This window comes from Melanotaenia boesemani, chromosome 13 (genome assembly GCF_017639745.1).
Source record: "Melanotaenia boesemani isolate fMelBoe1 chromosome 13, fMelBoe1.pri, whole genome shotgun sequence".
Lineage (NCBI taxonomy): Eukaryota > Metazoa > Chordata > Actinopteri > Atheriniformes > Melanotaeniidae > Melanotaenia > Melanotaenia boesemani.
The window spans coordinates 35,483,771-35,506,773 of NC_055694.1; the positions used below are offsets into that span (position 1 = coordinate 35,483,771).

Here is a 23,003-nt window from a genome sequence, read left to right on the forward strand (position 1 = left end):
TCATGTCTATAACCAAATCGTGTTTGACAACATGTCCATCATTATGTCTATTATAATGGGCAACATCATGTCTATCAACATGTCTACTATCATGTCCATTATTGTTTCCAACATCATTTCCACCATCAGCACCTCTGGGACATCGCGTCTCCTTCCATCCACTGCCACTACGGCCACCACAGACTGTCCAGGGGTTAATTGGTGTACTGATCCAGGTCTGGGAGGGGATCCCTCAGGAGAACATCCATGGTCTCATCAGGAGCCCAGATGTAGGGAGTTCGTACAGGCAGGTGGAGGCCACGCCCACTGCCGAACCTCATTCTAATCGTCTGGAGGAATTTCCACAGAAGCTTTATCAGACTGGGATCTGAATCCAGACCTCCATGGGTTCATGGTTCTGACTTCCATTAATCATCCTGATCTAATTTTCTCCTCAGCACTTCCTACTATGCAATGAATAAAGGTTTCACCTGGAATTTTTAACTGGTCAGGAAGCAAGACGAGTTGTTTGTCTTCCCTTGGCCAGAACAGTTAGCTAGCTAATTGTCAGATGAGCTACACATCCAGATAACTATTGCAGGTGTAGTTAGAAAACCATTTTTGAGGGATGAGGATGTGTTTTGCTTGCCTTAAACCAAAGATGAACAACAGTGCCCAGATTTCAGACCTTCTGTTATTTGCAATGTTCTGCATAAACTGGTGGAAGTAACTGTAACTGAGATAGTTTGTTAGGTACACTACCGTTCAAAAGTTTAGGGTCACTTCCCTATTGAATCCCATGGCAAAATGACCCCAAACTTTTGAACGGCAGTGTATGTATGCAAGACCTACCATTTGGTTAGCAATTGATTGCATTTTATATAAAAAGGGATAATTACTTAATCCACTGTGGGGTCATTAAAGTTGAAGTACCGACTGTCCAACACAGTACTGCTGAAAACGTGTGTCCAGTGCTCTTTTCACTGGAACTGTCCTTTGCATTCTTGCTGCTGTAGCATGTAAATTTCCCTGCTGAGGGATCAGTAATCTCATCTTAAGTGGACAGGATCCTCAAATGGAAGAGCTGATAATGAAAAGTCAGAATTTAAACGTCAGTGCCAAGAGCTCATCCAGAAGGGAACACAAATGTCTAACATTTCACTCAATCCATCCAGTAGATGATGAAACATCATAAACTCTGTGATGATAGAGGGAATGTCAGATTTAGGATTCAGCCTCTGCATGTCAGCAAAAGAACCCGCACAACAATCGGACTGGATGCTAAACCAGACCGATCCACTGACATTAGGCTGCACGTCAGGGCGTGGGGGAAAACCATGCAGGAAAAAACTTTCATATTCAACTTCTCACTTTATTTGTGTCATTGTACATTTGGTAATTCGACATTCTGTAAAAGAAACAAGGATGAAGTAACAGAAACAAGTTCCTGTGGAAGTCATCATGCTTTTGGCTGAAACAATGACAGAAATCATTACAGAGAGCCACAAACAGCAAAACGCAACACATACAAAGCTGGTTTATTTACACTGTAAAACCTTCCTTCATACAAGAGCACACATGACTTGGGCCTCTTCAGGTCCTAAAATAAAGTCTCTGGCGTGTGCACTTCAGCAGCAGAAGAGAAGAGTCTGCAGGAAGTGTTGGAAAGTAACGGAAGGGCCACAGGTGCTTCAGTGGGGTGAAGACGGAATAAATCAGTGAAACACAAGCTTGCTTGAGGCTTTACCGTGCAGAGGGGTGAGAGGGTCATGTGTCTTCTGTCCTCAAGCAGCTCATTCAGAGTAACTGTTGCAGAGCAGCAACAGTCGTTCAATCCGTTCCGGATCTGAGGGTGGATGTGAGCAACTGTACGCATGCATCACCTGCATCACCTGTGCCGATGTGCAGGAAAAAAGAAACAACGGCCTTGTTTATAAAAACCCTGAAAGAAGGGTATCAAGTGAAGTTGATTTAAAACTGCGAAAGACTGAGAAAAAATGTACCTGCAACAAAGACCAGCATAATGGCTGAAAGAAGATTGTATTTGTTTAAAGGATCTTTAACATGTTTTCCAGAACGGGCTTGATTTTGAGGGGCACCGTGGAAACAGACTGAATGTTTTGGCCAAAATGGGTTAGTTTGACATTTTGTGATGTTCCTTCTTGCTGTGTTGATGTCTGATGACTTAGCTCACAATTCTGTAGCTTTAACGGAACAAAAGCCAACATTTATCCCTGATATCGGGTCCAAGGCTGCAGATAAGTTGTCAGAACATGTCTGGTCACATTGCACATCTTCGTCTCTGAACAGCTGCTGGCCTCCATCATGCAAACATGATTTCATCAGAAAGCTGAAGGAATGACAGTTTTCTGAGCTGAGCTTTAAGGACTTCTATAAAAAGCCTCTGTGGGAGGCTTGTTAGTGGCATTAGCAGAAAGAATGCTAACGGGGGACAAGCTAGGCAGTCTGCACCACATGGACATTTGTACTTTGTAGCAGCTCCACAGTTTAACATATGAATCATAAACACCATCTTACATGGTCAACAATCCTGACTTCAACACCTCAAAAACACATTTTCTGTTTTTAGATTTAATTACTGCACCTTGGAGCTGCTTGTAATCGGACCGAGCTACGTTTGGTTCACACTCATTACTGCCTTTAGCGAGTTTCACAAAATGACAGACAGGTAGCAGCTGGAAAACTCTACGGGATCCTTGAAGAAGCCATGTTTCTGAATTTATTTCACAGTTTGAAAAGTGGGGCGAAACGTGCAACTCGTGCAAACACGGCGCCGCGACTGCACAGATCTTAGAACGATGTGGGCGACACATCGGTGCTCTGCAGCCAGGGACTCAAGTCAGGGAAAAAGCTGTTTTCAGACATGCGCAGCAATCCTGAAACTTTCCCCGACATGTTGAGGAGAGCGGAGTTCCTGCAGAGACCTCCAGCATCTGGCCAGTGACGGCGTCAGATGGTCGGATGAGACGCTGCAGTGGAGGAGCGTGTGTTCTTTCCTTATGTGGATGCGTGGTTCTGATCAACACTTCCCATCGAGTCCTCCTTCCTCGCTGCTTCTCTCCATCGCATTTCCAAAGCGTGCACGAATGAACGGCCGAAGCAGAAAATGTCTGCTCGCTCTCCAGAAAACAGAGAAAATGAAGATTCCCACCACAGGCTGCAGCACACTTTTCAAGTTAGCTGATCATACATAAAACCATATCATACAGATTAAACAGAAATTTCCCTCCAATTTAACCCTTAAAACTCTTCATTACTGCATAGTTCAGCAGGCCAACCCTGCTAACTCACTGCTGCTCACCAGCAGGTGTGTTTGGGATGGGGAGTTCGTCTTTCAGGTCATGTGTCTGGTGCCTGCACCCACTCGTCCACTGCTGTGGGGCCTTTGGTCCAAATATTCAACTCTGTATTTTTTACAGTAATGGACTCACACTTTAAAAGAATAAGAGATCCATTGGTTTGGAAGGAGGAGTAAGTATTCTGATTATAGCTGGAACTCGGTCAAACCAGGACATGGAAAGTGAAATAAAAATAAAAGAACATTTAATTTTTCCTTTCCTTGTTTCACAATGTAAAAACCCAGAATTATTTCCATCAGTTCAACATAACAAAGTCTCTGAACTGAAACCAGGTCAAATCTGAGGACAGAATCAGCTGAAAGACACCACTCATGTGAGAAAATTAGAAGAAAACAGCTTCTCATGGCAGGATGGAAAGACGTTTCATAGAAATCCTGCAGTAACAAAAAATAAAACAAAAGACCAGGATAAGTTAGACTCAGGACATGGATGGAAAAAGAGAACAAAACCCCCAAAACCAAATATGTGGTGAAACCATCATCTGACGAGTTTTGGCCCGCTGTGATTGAGGCGGCAGAAGACAAACTGTCCCATGAGAGGACAAATCCCTCTGTCCTGACGGAGAGAAACAGCAGTGTCATGGCTGCAGCCTTGCTGTAGTTCCACCAGGAGGCCAGTAGGTGGGGCTGTTGCACTGTAAAATGCACCCCCTCCTTCTCTGCATGCAAGTCAGTGCTTGCTGGACACGAAGAATAAAAAATACACTTATTAAAAAAAGTGAGAAAAACTAACAAAAAAAAGAAAAAGAAAAACCAAAGAGAACAGCAGCAGCAGCCATGACTCAGTCGATCTTGACGGCAGCATAGATTTTCCTGATGAACATGTAGGCGGCGTAGAAGCCAATCGTGCCCGTTAGCAGCCAGAAGGACAGCACCATCAGGGTGGTGTAACCAAAGTACAGGAGGGAGGGGATGAACTCCACGATGTCCAGCTGGGAAAACCAGAGAGGACAGTCAGTTAACTGAGGTCAATTTAAAGCTGCAGAAACAAAGACGGGAGGACTTAAAGTCTTCTAGAGGCGGACCTTCTGCATCTGCTGCTCACCAAAAGGAGGGAAAATGTGACTCAACTCCTTTCAGTCCAGTACGGGCTACATACAGTTCGAGTTAGTTTAAACTCTAGTTGTCTCTGTTCCTTTCTGCAGGCGGATCTCACTGATCAGAAACTTGAAGCCAGTTCAGTGAAGTCACTCTTGAGCTTTAAATGCAGCCTGCAGGGTAACAACCAGAGTGACTTCAAGTAGTGAAAGTTTCGTCAGACCTGGTTTACTTTTAAAGATAGGCATATATATGCACTTAAAATCCTTTGGAGCAACTTTTCTTATATAATTGGTTTTTACAAAAGTGACGCAGCAAGAGATCAGAAATACGAGTAGACGGAGACGTAATGCTGGAAGGAAATGAAAGAGTAAACATAATTATGATCCTGATTTGCATCATTAACACCCTAAAATAACACAGATGAAAAAAACCCCTCCATCCATCAGGCTAAGGATCAGACATCAGATGAAGGCTGTTAGCAACTTTAGGGAGGTTTGTCTCGGTGTGTGACAGTTGAGTCTCTACCGCTGACAGCGAGCGATACCCCCGTCCCGTCCTGCAGGCTGCTGCAGGACATAAACTGCCTGTTTCATGCCTCAAGTTAATATGATGCCTCTTCCTCAGATGAGCCTGGTGTCTGATCACAGTTGTTGGTATACAAGCGTCTCTTCACCTGCACAGATGCCTCAGGTAGGAAACCACCTCCACCTCACAATAACTGGATTCTTTGTCCTGACAGACTCAAGTTTCTATAGATTTCTGACCAACTTCAAAGTTAAATAGTTTTTCTCAAACTAGATACCTGGTTCATTTCCACACTGACTGAGACAGATGGAAACTTTTTTATTCTCCCTGGATTTTAGTCCCTGTAGGAGATCTGCTCTGTAGGTATGCCTGAGTGGGGGCTGCTTTTCTATATTTGTTATCTTTGTAAAACACTTGATTTTTAATGTGTTGGAGAAATAACCTTTGACTTGCCTCCTGTACAGAGTAAAGACGGCATTCAGAACCGTGTTACGTTATATTCTGTCCCCAAACCTGGGATGAATGCAAACATGGGACAAATATTACCCTGGGATAAATGCTACCCTGGGATAAATGCTATCCTGGGATGAATGCTACCCTGGGATTAATGCTACCCTGGGATGAATGCTACCCTGGGATAAATTCTATCCTGGTATAAATGCTATCCTGGGATAAATGCTATCCTGGGAGGAATGTTTACTTGGTATGAATGTCACCCTGGGATAAATGCTATTCTGGGATGAATGCTACCCTGGGATAAATGCTATCCTGGCATGAATGCCATCCCGCGATAAATGCTATCCTGGGACGAATGTTACCTTGGGACGAATGTTACCTTGGGACGAATGCTACCCAGCGATAAATGCTACCCTGGGATGAATGCTATCCTGGGAGGAATGTTTACTTGGTATGAATGTCACCCTGGGATAAATGCTATTCTGGGATGAATGCTACCCTGGGATAAATGCTATCCTGGCATGAATGCCATCCTGGGATAAATGCTATCCTGGGACGAATGTTACCTTGGGACGAATGTTACCTTGGGACGAATGCTACCCAGCGATAAATGCTTACCTGGGATAAATGCTATCCTGGGATGAATGCTACCCTGGGATGAATGCTACCCTGGGATGAATGCTACCCTGGGATGAATGCTACCCTGGGATAAATGCTATCCTGGGATGAATGCTACCCTGGAATAAATGCTATCCTGGGATAAATGCTATCCTGGGATAAATGCTATCCTGGGACTGAATGCTACCCTGGGATAAATGCTATCCTGGGATGAATGCTACCCTAGGATGAATGTTACCTTGGGACGAATGCTACCCTAGGATAAATGCTGTCCTGGGATGAATGCTACCCTGGGATGAATGCTACCCTGGGATAAATGCTATCCTGGGATAAATGCTACCCTGGGATGAATGCTATACTGGGAGGAATGTTTACTTGGTATGAATGTCACCCTGGGATAAATGCTATTCTGGGATGAATGCTACCCTGGGATAAATGCTATCCTGGCATGAATGCCATCCTGGGATAAATGCTATCCTGGGACGAATGTTACCTTGGGACGAATGCTACCCAGCGATAAATGCTATCCTGGGATGAATGCTATCCTGGGATGAATGCTATCCTGGGATGAATGCTAGCCTGGGATAAATGCTATCCTGGGATGAATGCTACCCTGGGAAAAATGCTATCCTGGGATAAATGCTATCCTGGGACTGAATGCCACCCTGGGATAAATGCTATCCTGGGATGAATGCTACCCTAGGATGAATGTTACCTTGGGACGAATGCTACCCTGGGATAAATGCTGTCCTGGGATGAATGCTACCCTGGGATGAATGCTACCCTGGGATAAATGCTACCCTGGGAAGAATGCTATCCTGGGATAAATGCTACCCTGGGACAAATGCTATCCTGGGATGAATGTTTACTTGGTATGAATGTCACCCTGGGATAAATGCTATCCTGGGATAAATGCCACCCTGGGATAAATGCTATCCTGGGATGAATGTTTACTTGGTACGAATGCTACCCTGGGATAAATGCTATCCTGGGATGAATGCTACCCTGGGATAAATGCTATCCTTGGATAAATGCTATCCTGGGATGAATGCTACCCTGGCATGAATGCTATCCTGGGATGAATGTTACCTTGGGACGAATGCTACCCTGGGATAAATGCTACCCTGGGATAAATGCTATCCTGGGATGAATGCTATCCTGGGATGAATGCTACCCTGGGATGAATGTTACCTTGGGACGAATGCTACCCTGGGATAAATGGTACCCTGGGATGATTGCTACCCTGGGATAAATGCTATCCTGGGATGAATGCTTCCCTAGGATGAATGTTACCTTGGGACGAATGCTACCCTGGGATAAATGCTATCCTGGGATGAATGCTACCCTGGGATAAATGCTATCCTGGGATTAATACTATCCTGGGATGAATGCTATCCTGGGATAAATGCTATCCTGGGATAAATGCTACCCTGGGATAAATGCTATCCTGGGATGAATGTTTACTTGGTATGAATGTCACCCTGGGATAAATGCTATCCTGGGATAAATGCCACCCTGGGATAAATGCTATCCTGGGATGAATGTTTACTTGGTACGAATGCTACCCTGGGATAAATGCTATCCTGGGATGAACGCTACCCTGGGATGAATGCTACCCTGGGATAAATGCTATCCTGGGACGAATGCTACCCTGGGACGAATGTTACCTTGGGACGAATGCTACCCTGGGATGAATGCTATCCTGGGATGAATGCTACCCTAGGATGAATGTTACCTTGGGAGAAATGCTACCCTGGGATAAATGCTTTCCTGGGATGAATGCTACCCTGGGATGAATGCTATCCTGGGATGAATGTAACCTTGGGACGAATGCTACCCTGGGATAAATGCTATCCTGGGATGAATGCTATCCTGGGATGAATGCTACCCTGGGATGAATGTTACCTTGGGACGAATGCTACCCTGGGATAAATGGTACCCTGGGATGATTGCTACCCTGGGATAAATGCTATCCTGGGACTGAATGCTACCCTAGGATGAATGCTATCCTGTGATGAATGCTATCCTGGGATGAATGCTATCCTGGGACTGAATTCTACCCTGGGATGAATGCTATCCTGGGATGAATGCTATCCTGGGACTGAATGCTACCCTGGGATGAATGCTACCCTGGGATAAATGCTATCCTTGGATAAATGCTATCCTGGGATGAATGCTACCCTGGGACGAATGCTATCCTGGGATGAATGCTACCCTGGGATAAATGCTACCCTGGGATGAATGCAACCCTGGGATAAATGCTATCCTGTGAGAAATGCTACCCTGGGATAAATGCTATCCTGGGATAAATGCTATCCTGGGATAAATGCTATCCTGGGATGAATGCTACCCTGGGATGAATGTTACCTTGGGACGAATGCTACCCTGGGATAAATGCTATCCTGGGATGAATGCTATCCTGGGATTAATGTTACCCTGGGATAAATGCTATTCTGGGATAAATGCTATCCTGGGATGAATGCTACCCTGGGATAAATGCTAATCTGGGATAAATGCTACCCTGGGATGAATGCTACCCTGGGATAAATGATATCCTTGGATAAATGCTATCCTGGCATGAATGCTTCCCTGGGATAAATGCTATCCTGGGACGAATGCTATCCTGGGATAAATGCTATCCTGGGACTGAATGCTATCCTGGGACTGAATGCTATCCTGGGATGAATGCTACCCTGGGATAAATGCTATCCTGGGATGAATGCTACCCTGGGATAAATGCTATCCTGGGACTGAATGCTACCCTGGGATAAATGCTATCCTGGGACTGAATGCTACCCTGGGATAAATGCTATCCTGGGATGAATGCTACCCTAGGATGAATGTTACCTTGGGACGAATGCTACCCTGGGATAAATGCTATCCTGGGATAAATGCTATCCTGGATTGAATGCTACCCTGGGATAAATGGTATCCTGGGACTGAATGCTACCCTAGGATGAATGCTATCCTGGGATGAGTGCTAACCTGGAACTGAATGCTACCCTGGGATAAATGCTATCCTGGGATGAATGGTACCCTGGGATGAATGCTATCCTGGGACGAATGCTACCCTGGGATAAATGCTATCCTGGGATGAATGCTACCCTGGGATGAATGCTACCCTGGGATGAATGCTATCCTGGGATGAAAGCTACCCTAGGATGAATGTTACCTTGGGACGAATGCTACCCTGGCATAAATGCTATCCTGGGATGAATGCTACCCTGGGATAAATGCTATCCTTGGATAAATGCTATCCTGGGATGAATGCTACCCTGGGACGAATGCTATCCTGGGATGAATGTTACCTTGGGACGAATACTACCCTGGGATGAATGCTACCCTGGGATAAATGCTATCCTTGGATAAATGCTATCCTGGGATGAATGCTACCCTGGGACGAATGCTATCCTGGGATGAATGCTACCCTGGGATAAATGCTACCCTGGGATGAATGCAACCCTGGGATAAATGCTATCCTGGGATAAATGCTATCCTGGGATGAATGCTACCCTGGGATGAATGTTACCTTGGGACGAATGCTACCCTGGGATAAATGCTATCCTGGGATTAATGTTACCCTGGGATAAATGCTATACTGGGATGAATGCTACCCTGGGATAAATGCTAATCTGGGATAAATGCTATTCTGGGACTGAATGCTACCCTGGGATAAATGCTATCCTGGGATGAATGCTATCCTGGGACTGAATGCTACCCTGGGATAAATGCTATCCTTGGATGAATGCTACCCTGGGATAAATGCTATCCTGGGATGAATGCTATCCTGGGATGAATGTTACCTTGGGAAGAATGCTACCCTGGGATAAATGCTATCCTGGGATAAATGCTATCCTGGGATGAATGCTAATCTGGGATAAATGCTACCCTGGGATGAATGCTACCCTGGGATAAATGATATCCTGGGATAAATGCTATCCTGGGATGAATGCTACCCTGGGATAAATGCTACCCTGGGATGAATGCAACCCTGGGATAAATGCTATCCTGGGATAAATGCTATTCTGGGACTGAATGCTACCCTGGGATAAATGCTATCCTGGGATGAATGCTATCCTGGGACTGAATGCTACCCTGGGACTGAATGCTATCCTGGGACTGAATGCTATCCTGGGACTGAATGCTACCCTGGGATAAATGCTATCCTGGGATGAATGCTATTTTGGGATGAATGCTATCCTGGGACTGAATGCTATCCTGGGACTGAATGCTATCCTGGGATAAATGCTACCCTGGGATAAATGCTATCCTGGGATGAATGCTACCCTGGGATAAATGCTACCCTGGGATAAATGCTACCCTGGGATGAATGCTACCCTGGGATGAATGCTACCCTAGGATGAATGTTACCTTGGGACGAATGCTACCCTGGTGGATGTGGGTCAGTGGAAGATGGTTCCTGCTGGGCAGCCAGAGAGGAATATGATGGGGTTCTTACCTTGTTGACAAAGTAGAAGATGGCATAAACAAGGACATAGAACGCAGAGCCTCCCGACACCAGGAAGGTTCTCCACCACCAGCGGTAGTCCTGACAGGGAGGAGAACATAGGACACATGCATGTGTGACACAGATAAAACTTCAGCCAAACGCAACATGATTGAGACATGAGCAGAAACTCAGATGGAAACAGCAGCCCAGTTCCCCCAAAATGGCTGAGAAAGCAGCGGTGACATCACTTAGACATTCTCTATATATCAGTGTTAAAACAGAGCACAACCGTCAGTGGTGCTGTGGTCCAGCTGCAACATCTCACTGAGACAGCTGATCCGTGACCCCGGCGTGTTACAGCTACACCACCTGCCGTGTTATTATCAGCACTGCTTTGCCACGACACATCTGCTTTCAGATTCCCTGTCATTGTGCTGCAGATGACATTTAATGATGACATCTTCATGGTGGTTCAGCTACTGTCTGAAAACTCGTTTTTTTTACCTTGGCTTTTAATGGATTTTAAAACCAATTAATTTTTCACCATCGCCTGTGCTGCTGTCTTCTTGGCCAGGACGCCGCCTTATAGAAGAGATCTCAGTCTCAAACAGATTTTAATCTGGTTAGGTAAAGCTTTAATGAGAAAGTAAATAAATAGAAAATAAAACTTTGTTCAGTTTGAGCATCATTGGGTTTTTATTATGTTAGGGTGTCTCTTTGTTTTAACTTTGCTTTTATGTTGGAAATAATGTGTCATTTCCGCTTCCTCTGGTTGAGATAGCTCACAATTTCCTTGTTAGGAAAGGTTGGTGTTTAAACTGCAAGCTGCCCACTTCATGCATCATACAAATAATTATATTCACAAACCTTAGTGTGGAATGGATTTTGTGCTCCCATGAACATGTTTCATGTCTCATATTAGGCCCAATGTGTTAGCAGTATATACTGTGCCAGCTAGATCTAGCATACAGCAGAAAGATTTGCTGGTCATGTGATGCCCTGCTGGAGCCTGGACGTCCTCACCTCCGCACACAGCTGGAAATAAACCATCACGATGCTGATCTGAGAGCAGGACACTACCAGGATGATGAAGACCAGGAACAGGAAACCAAACAGGTAATAAAACTGATTCTCCCAGATGGCCTGTTAGTGGCAACACACACACATTGATGTGGGCATTAGGAATTCTGTAAAAACGCAAACTAAATAGTTAAAAAGTTTATTTTCCAGCCCTACAGATGAGCAGCTCGGCTGTACTTACACTGAAAATGAAGAAGAGCTCGATGAACATGGCACCAAATGGTAAAATGCCAGCCATGAGAATTCTGGTGGAGGTGAAGAAAACACCACGCATCACACACCGTGAACCGCCATCCAGAGGATCAATCAGAGCAGAGGCTGGTAAAAACTCACCCAACAAACTTGTTCATGTACCAGCGCTGCTCTGGAACCTGCCGTGGGATCTGGTTGGTGCGCACCGGGTTATCATACGGCTGTTTCCGGAAGCCGAAGTAATATCCCAGGTAGACCAGAGGCAAGGAGATACCGAACCACATGCACAGCAGGGCTAGCATCGTAGTGAAAGGAACCTGGAGCAAGACAGCAAGGAAATAAGATGATGATGTCTTATTAAAATGAGCATATGAGGCTAAGAATCATCCACGATGGGCTTCAGGTCTCTGCTCAGCTTCCCTGACATTTGGCTCTGATCCGTCCCTGGTGGTTTGGTGGAAAAGTTCTTTCTGTGGAGGATGCTGCTGGTCAATGAAATCGTAACTAACCTGTCAGTGTGTGACGGTACAGCACAGGTCTCAGCATGGCTAACGTAAGGTAAACCTTTTTCAAAGCTTTTTCTTTGTTCATACTTATCCAGACCCAGACAATAGCGAGATAAAAGTCCAGTTTTTTCCAAACTGCATAGGAACGCTGTAACCTCGGATGAATGTGTATTGTATGCAGCAGTGGGAGCTGTGTGTAGGTCAGATGTGGAACTTACCGCCCCAGAGGAGTGTTCCCCCCAGATGAAACAGTTCAGAATGAAGCAGACCCCAAAAACTACTGCAGGATACAAAGTCGCCGTCTACAGGGGAAACAAATCCAGTACAAACTCAGATTTAAGCTGACTGCTAGCTCTGAACAAGCATTACATACAGCAGCATAAAAAAATCAACTCTGGAATGATGGGAAGGAGCTTCCCATCCCAACATGGAGGTCTGACTCACACAAAACGCTCCTTTCCTCCACCGATGGCCTTTCAGTGTGCGGTACAGTCTGCCAGCAAAGTAGCCACCAAACACACTGGAGGAGAAAAATGTTCCACTTTTTTAAAACATTTCTGGTATTTTCTTGATGGGAATTATAGTGGATGAATATCCTACCCCATAAACATGAAGAGGAAACAAGCAGTAGTCATCAGAGCTCCTCTGCTGGATGGGGACAACATGCCCAACATGGCAACAACTGAAACACAACAAAACACTCGTCTGTGGGCATGTCACACAGCACTTGCTTTTCTTCAAGGATATTAGCAGAAATACTGGGAACAGGAAGAAACAGCAGTATAAACGTGCTTTTCGTTCAACATAATTCACTATTAAAACAGACTGCATGGAACAGATGAACCCTCTTCTCCAGTTTCCAGGCTCCAGCTAAATAAAAGACGACTAGGAAGCAGCCTGTGTGCAGCTGTCAGTTATCACTGGACAGATCAGCAGCTGGCACCAGGGAGGATGAAACTCCACCAGAAAATTTGTCCCTTCCACAGAGCCGTAGCCTGACGGACTCACTGAAACATCTCCAGGAAACTCTGCATGTCTGGAGCAGGACCGGATCAGAGTCCACCTACTCTCATCTGTTCTCAGGTCTCTGGCTGCAAATGACTAAACTTTACTTCAGTATTTCCTGTGTTTGGTACTTTATGTACTTTATTACTTTACTATACTCCTGCACATCTTAGAGGAAAATAAGGACACTTTTAGTTAATAGATACTGAAATGTTAAGTTAATTAAGATGTTAGAGGTTAAAAGAAATAGAGATAAATGATGGTAATATATCTAATGATTCCACTTTTTAACCTGCTTGTTAGACGAAGGTGGTGCTGCATAGAGAAACCAGCTGAAATCATTCATGCTCAGCATCGACCTGATTTCAGAGGTTTCTGAGGATCAGTTAAATTAGCTGTTTAACAATAAATGTGTTTATTAAAACAGAAGAAGAACCAGCCAAACCCACAACTGAATTATTTTTATAATGCAAGTCAGGAGAGCAGGACGCGCTCCGAGGCCCCGCCAGAACCTTCACTTCAACCTCGTGTCTCATCTTGTTCCAACAATCTGAAGTCATGCGAATCAGGAGAGATGAACTCACAGATGACGATGAGGATCATGCAGAAGAGCTGGATCCCTGAGCCCAGCAGAGAACTGAGGATCATGGGGTACTGAGGCGGTCTGAAGACGTCTCCGTGCACGTTCTTCCATCCGGACTCCTCCATGGTATCCTCCTGATAGGAAAGGAGGAGGACATGCTCATGTGGATGAGATATACTGATCATCATGAGGTCAGGGTTGATTTACTTATACATTCATTCTGATACACTGCATGTAAATTCAGGAAGACATCAACAGCCTTTCCCCAAAGATTCCAGTCAGGTTTTTCTTACAATGTCATCCTCTCTGTTGTAGTTAGCAATATCCTTCCTCAAGGTCCGGATGATGATCATGCTCAGAATACCTGCAAGACAAACACCAGTGAACGAGAAGAGTCAACATATTTTTTTATAATCAGAATACAGGTTTTTTATAATCTACAGATGGACATGGCATCATTAAATTTTAACATTTAAATTAAATAAAGCTAAAAACAATATGAACTTATTGTAGTTATCCTCAAGATGTCAAACTGTAAAACTGCTGGATGCCACGCAACGCAAAGTTTTCATTTTAGTGCAAAGCAGCCAGACATGTTCAAACCGGAAACTGAAGAGGAACTAGCCGTCACCATGGCAACGACCGGTAACTGAAAGATGCTCAAAGTCTAAAGGAATTAAATTTGAGTTACGCTGCACTCACAGCATTTTACAGAGTAAAACATTAGCAACCAGGGTTCTGAAGCGGGCCAAGCCTCGTGGGCGTGCACGTACCAGACAGGAAGAAGACCACCACCACAGAGTTGACTATGGAGAACCAGTGAATCTGCACGTCACTCATGGTCAGGTACGTGTCCCAGCGAGAAGCCCACTTCACTTCGCTTTCCTGCACACGGGAGACAGAAGATCAAACGTCTGTAACTTCATAAACAAACCTAACATCCAGCCGTGTGAAGAGGTCATGAAAACTAAATGCAGTGGTTTTAAGTCTGACATGTTTTAATAAAAATTTTAGCTCATACTGAATTTGATGGCAGCCACATGTGACAGACCCATATCTGACTGGGTAGCGTCCTGTTCTCCTAGCAACAGTAAACATCTGGAAACCCATGTGACCAGCTGCTCCACCTTTGGGAGCGGAAAGTTGTCCCATTCTGGTCTAATGTAGGTCCGTAGCTTCTCCGCCGTCCTGTAGTGGCCTTTGTTGTGTTTTATGTTTCAGGGTGCTCCGGTGAAACGTCTGGACTGCAGACAGATCAGCTCAACACCTTGGACCCATTCACACCCGCCTTTCCAGTCCCAGTCTGTTTGCTGGGAAAGTCGCTTCGGTTGCAAACAAACTCTGATTCGGACCAAAGTGGCAGACTCCAGTCCTCCTACAGTCACAGATTTCAGTCTGATTAAAGTGAACCAAGTACAGCAGGATTTCTCGCAGACCCACGTGTGGCGCAGCACCACAGATTCCAGCTACTTTTAGAAACGAACTACCTACATTACTATGTACATTAAATTAGCTTTACTGATGACTCAACCGCTCAATGTGGATCAAGCTGTGCACACACTGACAGCTGATTGGCCCGCTCCTCCTCTCCACGAACAACGCACGAGGCCTGTCAAAAGGAAACCCGAAGCAGAGAGATATTTGGTTCAGAGAAGATGGTTGACATCTGGAGTTACAAAGGTTAGCATGATATGCTGCGCTCAGAGACACCTGCCCAGCTCAGAAAAGGTAGCGTTAGCCTGATGCACTAAATGTTGTTAATGCGGAACACCCCGCACCCTGAGCCAGCATCTAACGCTGGTAACCACGCAAACAAAGGGATTAGGGTGAAATGCATCTAGCTGAGATAGTCTACGGTGGGCTATGTGCCCATCCCGGGGGGTGTTGCACCCATGGGGGCCCTTTTCATGGTGAGAGGGTCCAACACCCACTTTTTTTCCTACTTTACACAGTTTCGTGCAGACGTTGCCGCTCCAGTTGCTCTCTGCCTCTGGGCTGCATGCCGGCCTCCTCCTCCTCCTTTTGTTGCTCCTTGAATCATGACGTGACGATCGGTGATCAGCTGACCGGCTTTCCTGCCACAGGTAGAGTCTGTTTATCATTCAGGTCGTGCTGAGGAGGAGATGCATGTTTCTGTAAAACCTGCACATTCCATTTCACACTGATGGCGCCAGCTTCCAGATGTGCAAGTTGCCACTAACACGACCACATGCAGTACCACAAGATCTGAGGGCTGATAATGGGATGGGCCCTCTTTAGTCCAGGAGACACAACGTCCATGATTTCCAAAAAGAAAGAATCTGACTACAGACGTTTTCCACTTTGCCTTCATTTTAAATGAACCTTGGACCAGATGTTCTGTTTGCATGACAAAGCATTGACAGGACAGTGAACTGTGTTCACGGACGGTGATTTCTGGAAATGGTCCTGAGTCCAAGCAGTGATTTCCACACCTGAATCACGTCTGAGGCCGTAGGACCTGAAGACCTCGAGCAGCCAAAATGGATTTTCAGCCCTGTTCTTTGCTCAGAGAGTTGTCCCCAGGTTCTCAAATCTTTATTTGATCTGTTGCTGAACCGCTGCCCATCTCTGCCTCTGACCCGCTGCTGACGTAATTAGATGCAACACGTTCCTCCAGCTTTTGTTTTCCCGTCCCAACATTTCCAAACATGCTGCAGACATTGAAATCAGGATGAGCTCATATCTGACATGGAGCAGCAAAACACCTCGTTTTCTTTGTGTTATTGCCTGATGTGTCCTGCCTGATCCGCCTGCAACTGGGTCCTCACCCCCACCAACACACAACAGGGGAGCTTCCTGGTTACCGGTGAGTCATGGCTCCACTTACCTCGACATCCAGTTGTGAAAGCTGCATCAACTTGAGCCAGAAGGTGATCGAGCTGGAACAGAGAATTTCCACTCTTTACCAAATCCAGGAGGCTGAACACGAACTGGATACAATCCTCCTCGGCCAAACTAAAGCCACTGCTACTAGTGCTCAGCTAGCCGACACAGCGCCCTATCCAGGTGATGTGTCCCAGGCTCCCACCAATAGTTCATCCAGGCACACAAACACAACAGATGCCTGCGTTGCTGGTGCTCCTGCCATTGACGAGAACCGCTGGTTCCAACTCGGGGCTAGACCCAGAGTTCCGGTCAGCTCCACTCCACTCCAGCCGGAGCCGTGGACCGAGGTCGGGACCCGCAACGGCTGCAGAAGGGACCGGGCGAGCCGTCTCTTGTGCTCTCCCCTCACTGACGGCGTATCCCTGGAGAACAAGTTCAAGGTCCTGGATCTTGTGGATTTTCCTCCTCTGGCCGCTGGCCCTTGCCATCCCGCTGTGTTACCGGGGTCTGTGACGTTGCTACCATCCTGCTCCCGGAGCCGCGACGGGCAGTCCCACGCTGCTGTCAGAACTCGCCGCAGGGAGCTGCACTTTACTCCGGCTCCACGGAGAAGCAAGCCCATGGAGCAGCCGCGGACCAGCTCTCACCTGCCGGACAACCGCCCCCGCGATTTGGCTGTTTCATCGCCGTCCAGATCACACCCCCGGCACCACGACGTGGATATCCGTAAACAGCAGTCCGAGCTGTTAAAGCTGGATTTCCTCCATCTTTTCAGGTTGCTTGGATAATGTCAGGTAAATGTTTTTATCTCTGGCCCCACCCCCACTTGCGGCAGAGGGATAGGCTGCTTCAGCAGGCTGCTCAGCCTCAACACCTGGCTCTCCTCCGCTTGTAGTTCCCACAGCCTGGGTTTTATTAACAACTTTGATGCTTTCTGGGAGCGGAGGCATCTTTTGGGGGCTGACGGGCTCCACCTCAACTCGCGGGGCTGCCGGCTTCTGTCCGCCAATTTGGCATTTGGTGTACAGCACTCCTGCACCCAGCCCACTCATTACACCAAACCCACTGCACCTGCTGACCTGTCCGTCACGGATTGATGTCCCCCTGGTCCCAGCTCCTACGTACTCAGTTCCACTTTTAACAGCAAAGCTCGCAATACTGGACTTGGACCTAACATTCCTCCACACAGTTCATCAATTCATGTCCTCATCACATTCAGAGAGCAACCACACCACTACAAACCATATCATACCGTAAACATCAATAATCTCAGGCCTCTCCCAAAATGTCAACCAGTACCTGCCTTTTCAGTTCAAATGTCACCAGTCACACTCAACATGGCACTTTTAAATATACGCTCTCTGTTAAACAAGTCTTTTATTGTCAATGACCTGATTTTAGACCACAAACTAGACTGTTTTTAACTGAAACATGGTTGGGTGTGGATGCACCTGTTGTTCTAGCTGAGGCCTCCCCACCAAATTTTAACTATTCTTTTTATATAAAAACTGGTAGAAAAAGGTGGTGGCACAGCATCTTTAACCAATAACACTCTCACCACCAAACAGATTTTATTCAATAATTTTACCACTTTTGAATATCATGCCATTGTTTTTAGCAGCCCTCCAATTTTATGTGTCACTGTTTATAGACCACCCCAAAAATGTGCTGCTTTTATTAATGAGTTTTCAGAATTTTTATCAATCATACACACAACATACAACATGATAATTTTAACCGGTGATTTTAACCTGCACATAAATAATCCTTTAGACCCTGTTTCAAAAGAATTTTTAAACATTCTTAACTGTATGGATTTTACGCAACATGTCACGCAGCCGACTCACAACAGAGGACACACCCTGGACTTGGTCATTACCTATGGCCTTTCTGCCAGTGTGTCCTCTGTTGTTGACTTGACTGTCTCTGACCACTACTGTGTGTTTTTAACATCACCGGTTTTATTCAGTGGGAGACCTCGGTGCGAACTGTGAGGAAGCGCTATCTAACCTCTGAAGTGGCTGCAAATTTTATCAAGGTTTTAGATAAATGTCCTCCTGTGATTTTACCTGCACCCTGTGATTTTATTGTTGAACACTTTAACAGTAAACTGAAGACAAGCCTCGACTCTGTTGCTCCACTCACGACAAAAAAGATTTACCCAAAACTTATATCTCCCTGGAGGAATGAGGAGGTCAAAAAACTCAAAAGAAATTGCAGGGCGGCAGAAAGGAGATGGAGGAAAAATAAAATGACAATAAATTATCAGATATTTTGTGAGCAACTTAAAATGTACAATAACGCACTAAGGAACTCAAGAAATGTGTACTTTGCAAAAATAATCAGTAACAATAAAAATAATCCCAAGGTTCTTTTTTCCACCATCGATCACCTATGTAACCCTGACTTTAACAGCTCCCAGGGAACCCCAACAGAAGCTCTCTGTGAGCAGTTTGCAGACCACTTCAGAGGTAAAATCAGTGCCATCAGATGTGGTATTTTATGCAACCAGAACACGAACACATCTGAGTGCTTGGTTTTACCCGAGGAAACACTGGACAGTTTTGTCCTGGTTAATGCTGAGGTCCTTGATAAAGTTTTCTCCACAGTAAAACCCACCACATGTCTTTTAGACCCAATTCCCACTTCACTTTTTAAATCATTTTATGGATTTTTTTAAAGACGAGCTTTTATGCATGATAAATTGCTCTCTTCAGATGGGCGTTTTCCCTGCGGCCTTTAAAACGGCGGTGGTGAGGCCCCTTCTGAAGAAGAGCAATTTGGATTGTAATGATCTTAATAACTATAGACCTGTATCCAACTTACCATTTTTAAGTAAAATTCTAGAAAAACTGGTTTTTATTCAGCTTAATGATTTTTTAAATAATAGAAACATCCTTGAGATATATCAGTCTGGATTTAGGGTGAACCACAGCACAGAGACTGCTCTCCTGAAGGTTTTAAATGATTTTAGGATTAACTGTGACTCACAGAACCTCTCAGTCTTGGTGCTACTGGATCTTAGCGCAGCCTTTGACACAGTAGACCACACTATTCTTTTAAACAGACTGAAACACCCGGTGGGCCTCTCTGGTGCTGTTCACAACTGGTTCACTTCCTATCTCACAGACAGTACTTATATGGTAAGTTTGGATACATGCTCCTCTAAGATCCATAAAATGGCATGTGGTGTGCCTCAAGGGTCAGTTTTAGGCCCTGTTCTTTTTAATTTGTATATGCTCCCTCTTGGCAGCGTCATCAGGAGGCATGGAGTAAACTTCCACAGTTATGCTGATGATACTCAGCTGTACATCTCCATGTCTCCTGATGACACGAGACCAATGGATGCCCTTTTCAACTGTATTTTAGATATCAAATCCTGGATGGCAGAAAACTTTTTACAGCTTAACCAGGACAAAACTGAAGTTTTAATCATTGGTCCTGAGGCTCAGAGAGAGAAACTCTTAGCTAAATTACAGGCATTTGCATTAAATCCATCATCACAAGTAAAAAACCTGGGCGTTATTTTTGACTCTGAGCTTGGTTTTATTCCACATATTAAACATGTTACTAAAATAGGATTTTATCACCTAAAAAACATAGCCAGAGTCCGTCCCATTCTCTCTCGGGCCAACACGGAGATGCTGATGCATGCTTTTATCACCAGTCGTATTGACTACTGTAATGCCCTGCTCTCTGGTCTTCTCAAAAAGAGTATTGCACCTCTACAACTTCTACAGAACTCAACTGCTCCTGTGCTGACGAAGACCAGAGGGCGGGCCCACATTACACCGGTTTGGAGTCACTGCATTGGCTCCCCGTGTGTTTCAGGATCAATTTTAAGGTTCTCTTACTGGTTTTTAAATGTCTTAATGGTCTTGGGCCTTCTTATCTTTCAGATTTGCTTTTACCTTATGAACCCTCGCGGCCCCTGAGATCTTCCGGTACTGGCCTCCTGACTGTACCTAAAGTCAGGACACATACTCACGGAGAAGCAGCTTTCCAGTGGTATGGTCCTCGTCTGTGGAACAGCCTGCCGGAGGAGCTCAGGGCTGCAGAGAATGTTAATGTTTTTAAGAGCAGGCTCAAGACCCACCTTTTTAATTTAGCTTTTACTTAATATTTATTCATTTTATTTTTATTTATTTTATTCCCCTAGCCTATTTATTTTTCTATGTTAACCCATTTTTATTTATTCTATTCTTTTGTTCTATTTATATTATTTTCAGGTTATTTCTCCAGTGTTTCCTCGGAGGGCTCTCTCTGTACCGGGGGCTTTCATCGGCTGTGGCTGCTGCGGTTCTGTCCTGCGGGTTCTTCAGTCTGGTTGGGTGGCTCCTCTGCCTCTCACTTGGCCGTGTGCCCTGGGTCGGTGTCCTGGCGGTCATGGCCTCTGGGCGGCTCCCGGTGCAGACGGCTCCCTGTGATAGTGTTTCCTTACCTGGCTCATCTGTGCTCAACCTCACATTAGTCTTTTAATATGTGCAAGTATGTGTGTGTGTATGTGCGGGGGGTGGGGGTGGGGGTAACCATGCTAACCATGGAAAGCACTTTGTGCTGCAATTTTGTATGAAAATTGCTTTATAAATAAAGACTAATTGATTGATTGATTGCGAGTTGGTGCATGAAGTTGGCCAACTGTCTGCCATATCATTCAGCATCGTTTTGGAAAAAAAACCTGCATGAAATGTTTGGATTTTACACTTGTCCATCATGTTTAGTGAGGTTGGGGAATTTGGGAGCTTTTGAGTCAACAGACATGTGACTGACCTCCCAGTGGACAGAGTAGGTGAAGAGGACTTCATTCTCTTTCGTGGGATCGATCTCCTGTGGAGCAGAGCCACTGGCCTCAGGCAGGGTGCAGGTCATCTTTGTTTCTTCAGCCTTCAGATCTGGGAATTCATAGGAAGAGAAAGAGTTTAATAGTCGACACTTTTACTCACGCTAATGTAAAGCTTTTATTAAAAGACAGCACGGTGCTACCGACCTTCTACTTTGACACTTTGGGGCACAACCTCAAATCGTACCACCCTGTAGTTGTGGGCCTGCCCCTCCTCCAGCTTCTCCCTGTGGAAGTACAGGATGAAGGACAGGTGGTTGTGCAGATAAAACTGTGGAAGATAAACAAGATGGGACAAGAGAAAAATCAGTGCTCTCCGAACATGCATGCACCTTTATCCTTTAGAAATCTGAGCTTCTGGTTTGTCCTGCAGATGTCACGCACACAGGGAGGTCTGACGGGTTAATCCAGTAAAACCCAACCAGCAGGAAGTGTTTTTCCTCGGAGCAGAGAATGGCCACAATGAGCTGTGAAGCCTCAGTAGCAGACCAACCATCTTTCAGACGTGCTCTGCTAAACTTCCTGGTGGTTTTCTGGAACTATTTACTACTACAATATATAACACGGTGAACTGCATGCAGTCCCAACAGTTGGTGGTGGATCAATGTGACAAATGCTGTTCTCAGGACTGAGGCTGCACCCCTACATAAGTAACTGCACAGTCTGAACGCCGCGCTTTATTCATATCAGAGAGCCAATGAATAGGAGGAAACTCTGTTGGCTGCTGCTTTAAGAAATTCTTTTCATCACATTTTACAGGAGCAGATAATTATGCTGACTGTTCAATACGCCTGAAAACGTAGAAAAGTGGTTTTCCCAGCTGCTTCCATCCAGTCTGGTCAGAGACTAAACCAGTTAAATAAAACCAAAAGGTAAGAAATCGTTTAGAAAAGAACACACTTTGAATAACGTTTTCATTTCCAAATAAAAAGTAAATTATTTATGATTTGATTTAAAAAATAGATGAAGTTGAGCTATGTTGAACTTTTTAAAGCTCAGAACAGCTTTCAGTGTAATTTGTACCTTCTTGTTGTCGACGAAGCCCATCCTGTAACCGTGTTCAAACTGAATGTCTTTAGCCACCTCCTTCTTTTGCTCCTCCTCTCCTCCTGCTTCCCTGTTGGGGTAAAACTCTAACCTGGTGGCAACTGGAAGGTTATCTGCAATGCTGACATGAGACAAGGAAGCGTTGCGTTAGTCTGATGAAAACATTCCAGTCACCACAAAGAAAAACAGGAGCTTCCTCCATCTTTCATCAGACTCCTGCTAGAAACTGTGAGGAGGAATACTTACAGGTGGACATAATACTCCTCCTGGATTCGCTCAGCGATCAGCTGACTCTCCTTGATGCTGAGCTTTTTTCTGCTGCACACCATCTCACATTTTTTGTTGTTGTTCATTTCAACTTTGTAGAGAGTGTTTACAATACGGTCACCGCGCAAGACCTCCCCTGTTTACAGAGAAAAAGAAGACAAGAACACACAGGTAAAATATTCACCTGC

At 45.2% G+C, this 23,003-nt stretch overlaps 1 protein-coding gene across 1 annotated transcript in view; it reads right to left on the reverse strand.

Moving 5' to 3' along the window:
• Positions 1 to 2,111: 2,111 nt before the first annotated feature.
• tm9sf4 (transmembrane 9 superfamily protein member 4) overlaps positions 2,112 to 23,003 on the reverse strand; it is a 35,877-nt gene continuing 14,985 nt past the window's right edge. Inside the window, exons 4-18 of the mRNA XM_042004750.1 lie at positions 22,795 to 22,951; positions 22,525 to 22,669; positions 21,649 to 21,772; positions 21,432 to 21,553; positions 14,588 to 14,699; positions 14,108 to 14,178; positions 13,816 to 13,948; positions 12,827 to 12,908; positions 12,671 to 12,746; positions 12,445 to 12,528; positions 11,862 to 12,037; positions 11,710 to 11,773; positions 11,472 to 11,591; positions 10,458 to 10,547; positions 2,112 to 4,290 (exon numbers count right to left, since the gene is read on the reverse strand). Coding sequence (XP_041860684.1) covers positions 4,141 to 4,290; positions 10,458 to 10,547; positions 11,472 to 11,591; positions 11,710 to 11,773; positions 11,862 to 12,037; positions 12,445 to 12,528; positions 12,671 to 12,746; positions 12,827 to 12,908; positions 13,816 to 13,948; positions 14,108 to 14,178; positions 14,588 to 14,699; positions 21,432 to 21,553; positions 21,649 to 21,772; positions 22,525 to 22,669; positions 22,795 to 22,951 — 1,706 coding nt within the window. The 3' untranslated portion in view covers positions 2,112 to 4,140. The remainder of the gene's footprint in view (positions 4,291 to 10,457; positions 10,548 to 11,471; positions 11,592 to 11,709; positions 11,774 to 11,861; positions 12,038 to 12,444; positions 12,529 to 12,670; positions 12,747 to 12,826; positions 12,909 to 13,815; positions 13,949 to 14,107; positions 14,179 to 14,587; positions 14,700 to 21,431; positions 21,554 to 21,648; positions 21,773 to 22,524; positions 22,670 to 22,794; positions 22,952 to 23,003) is intronic.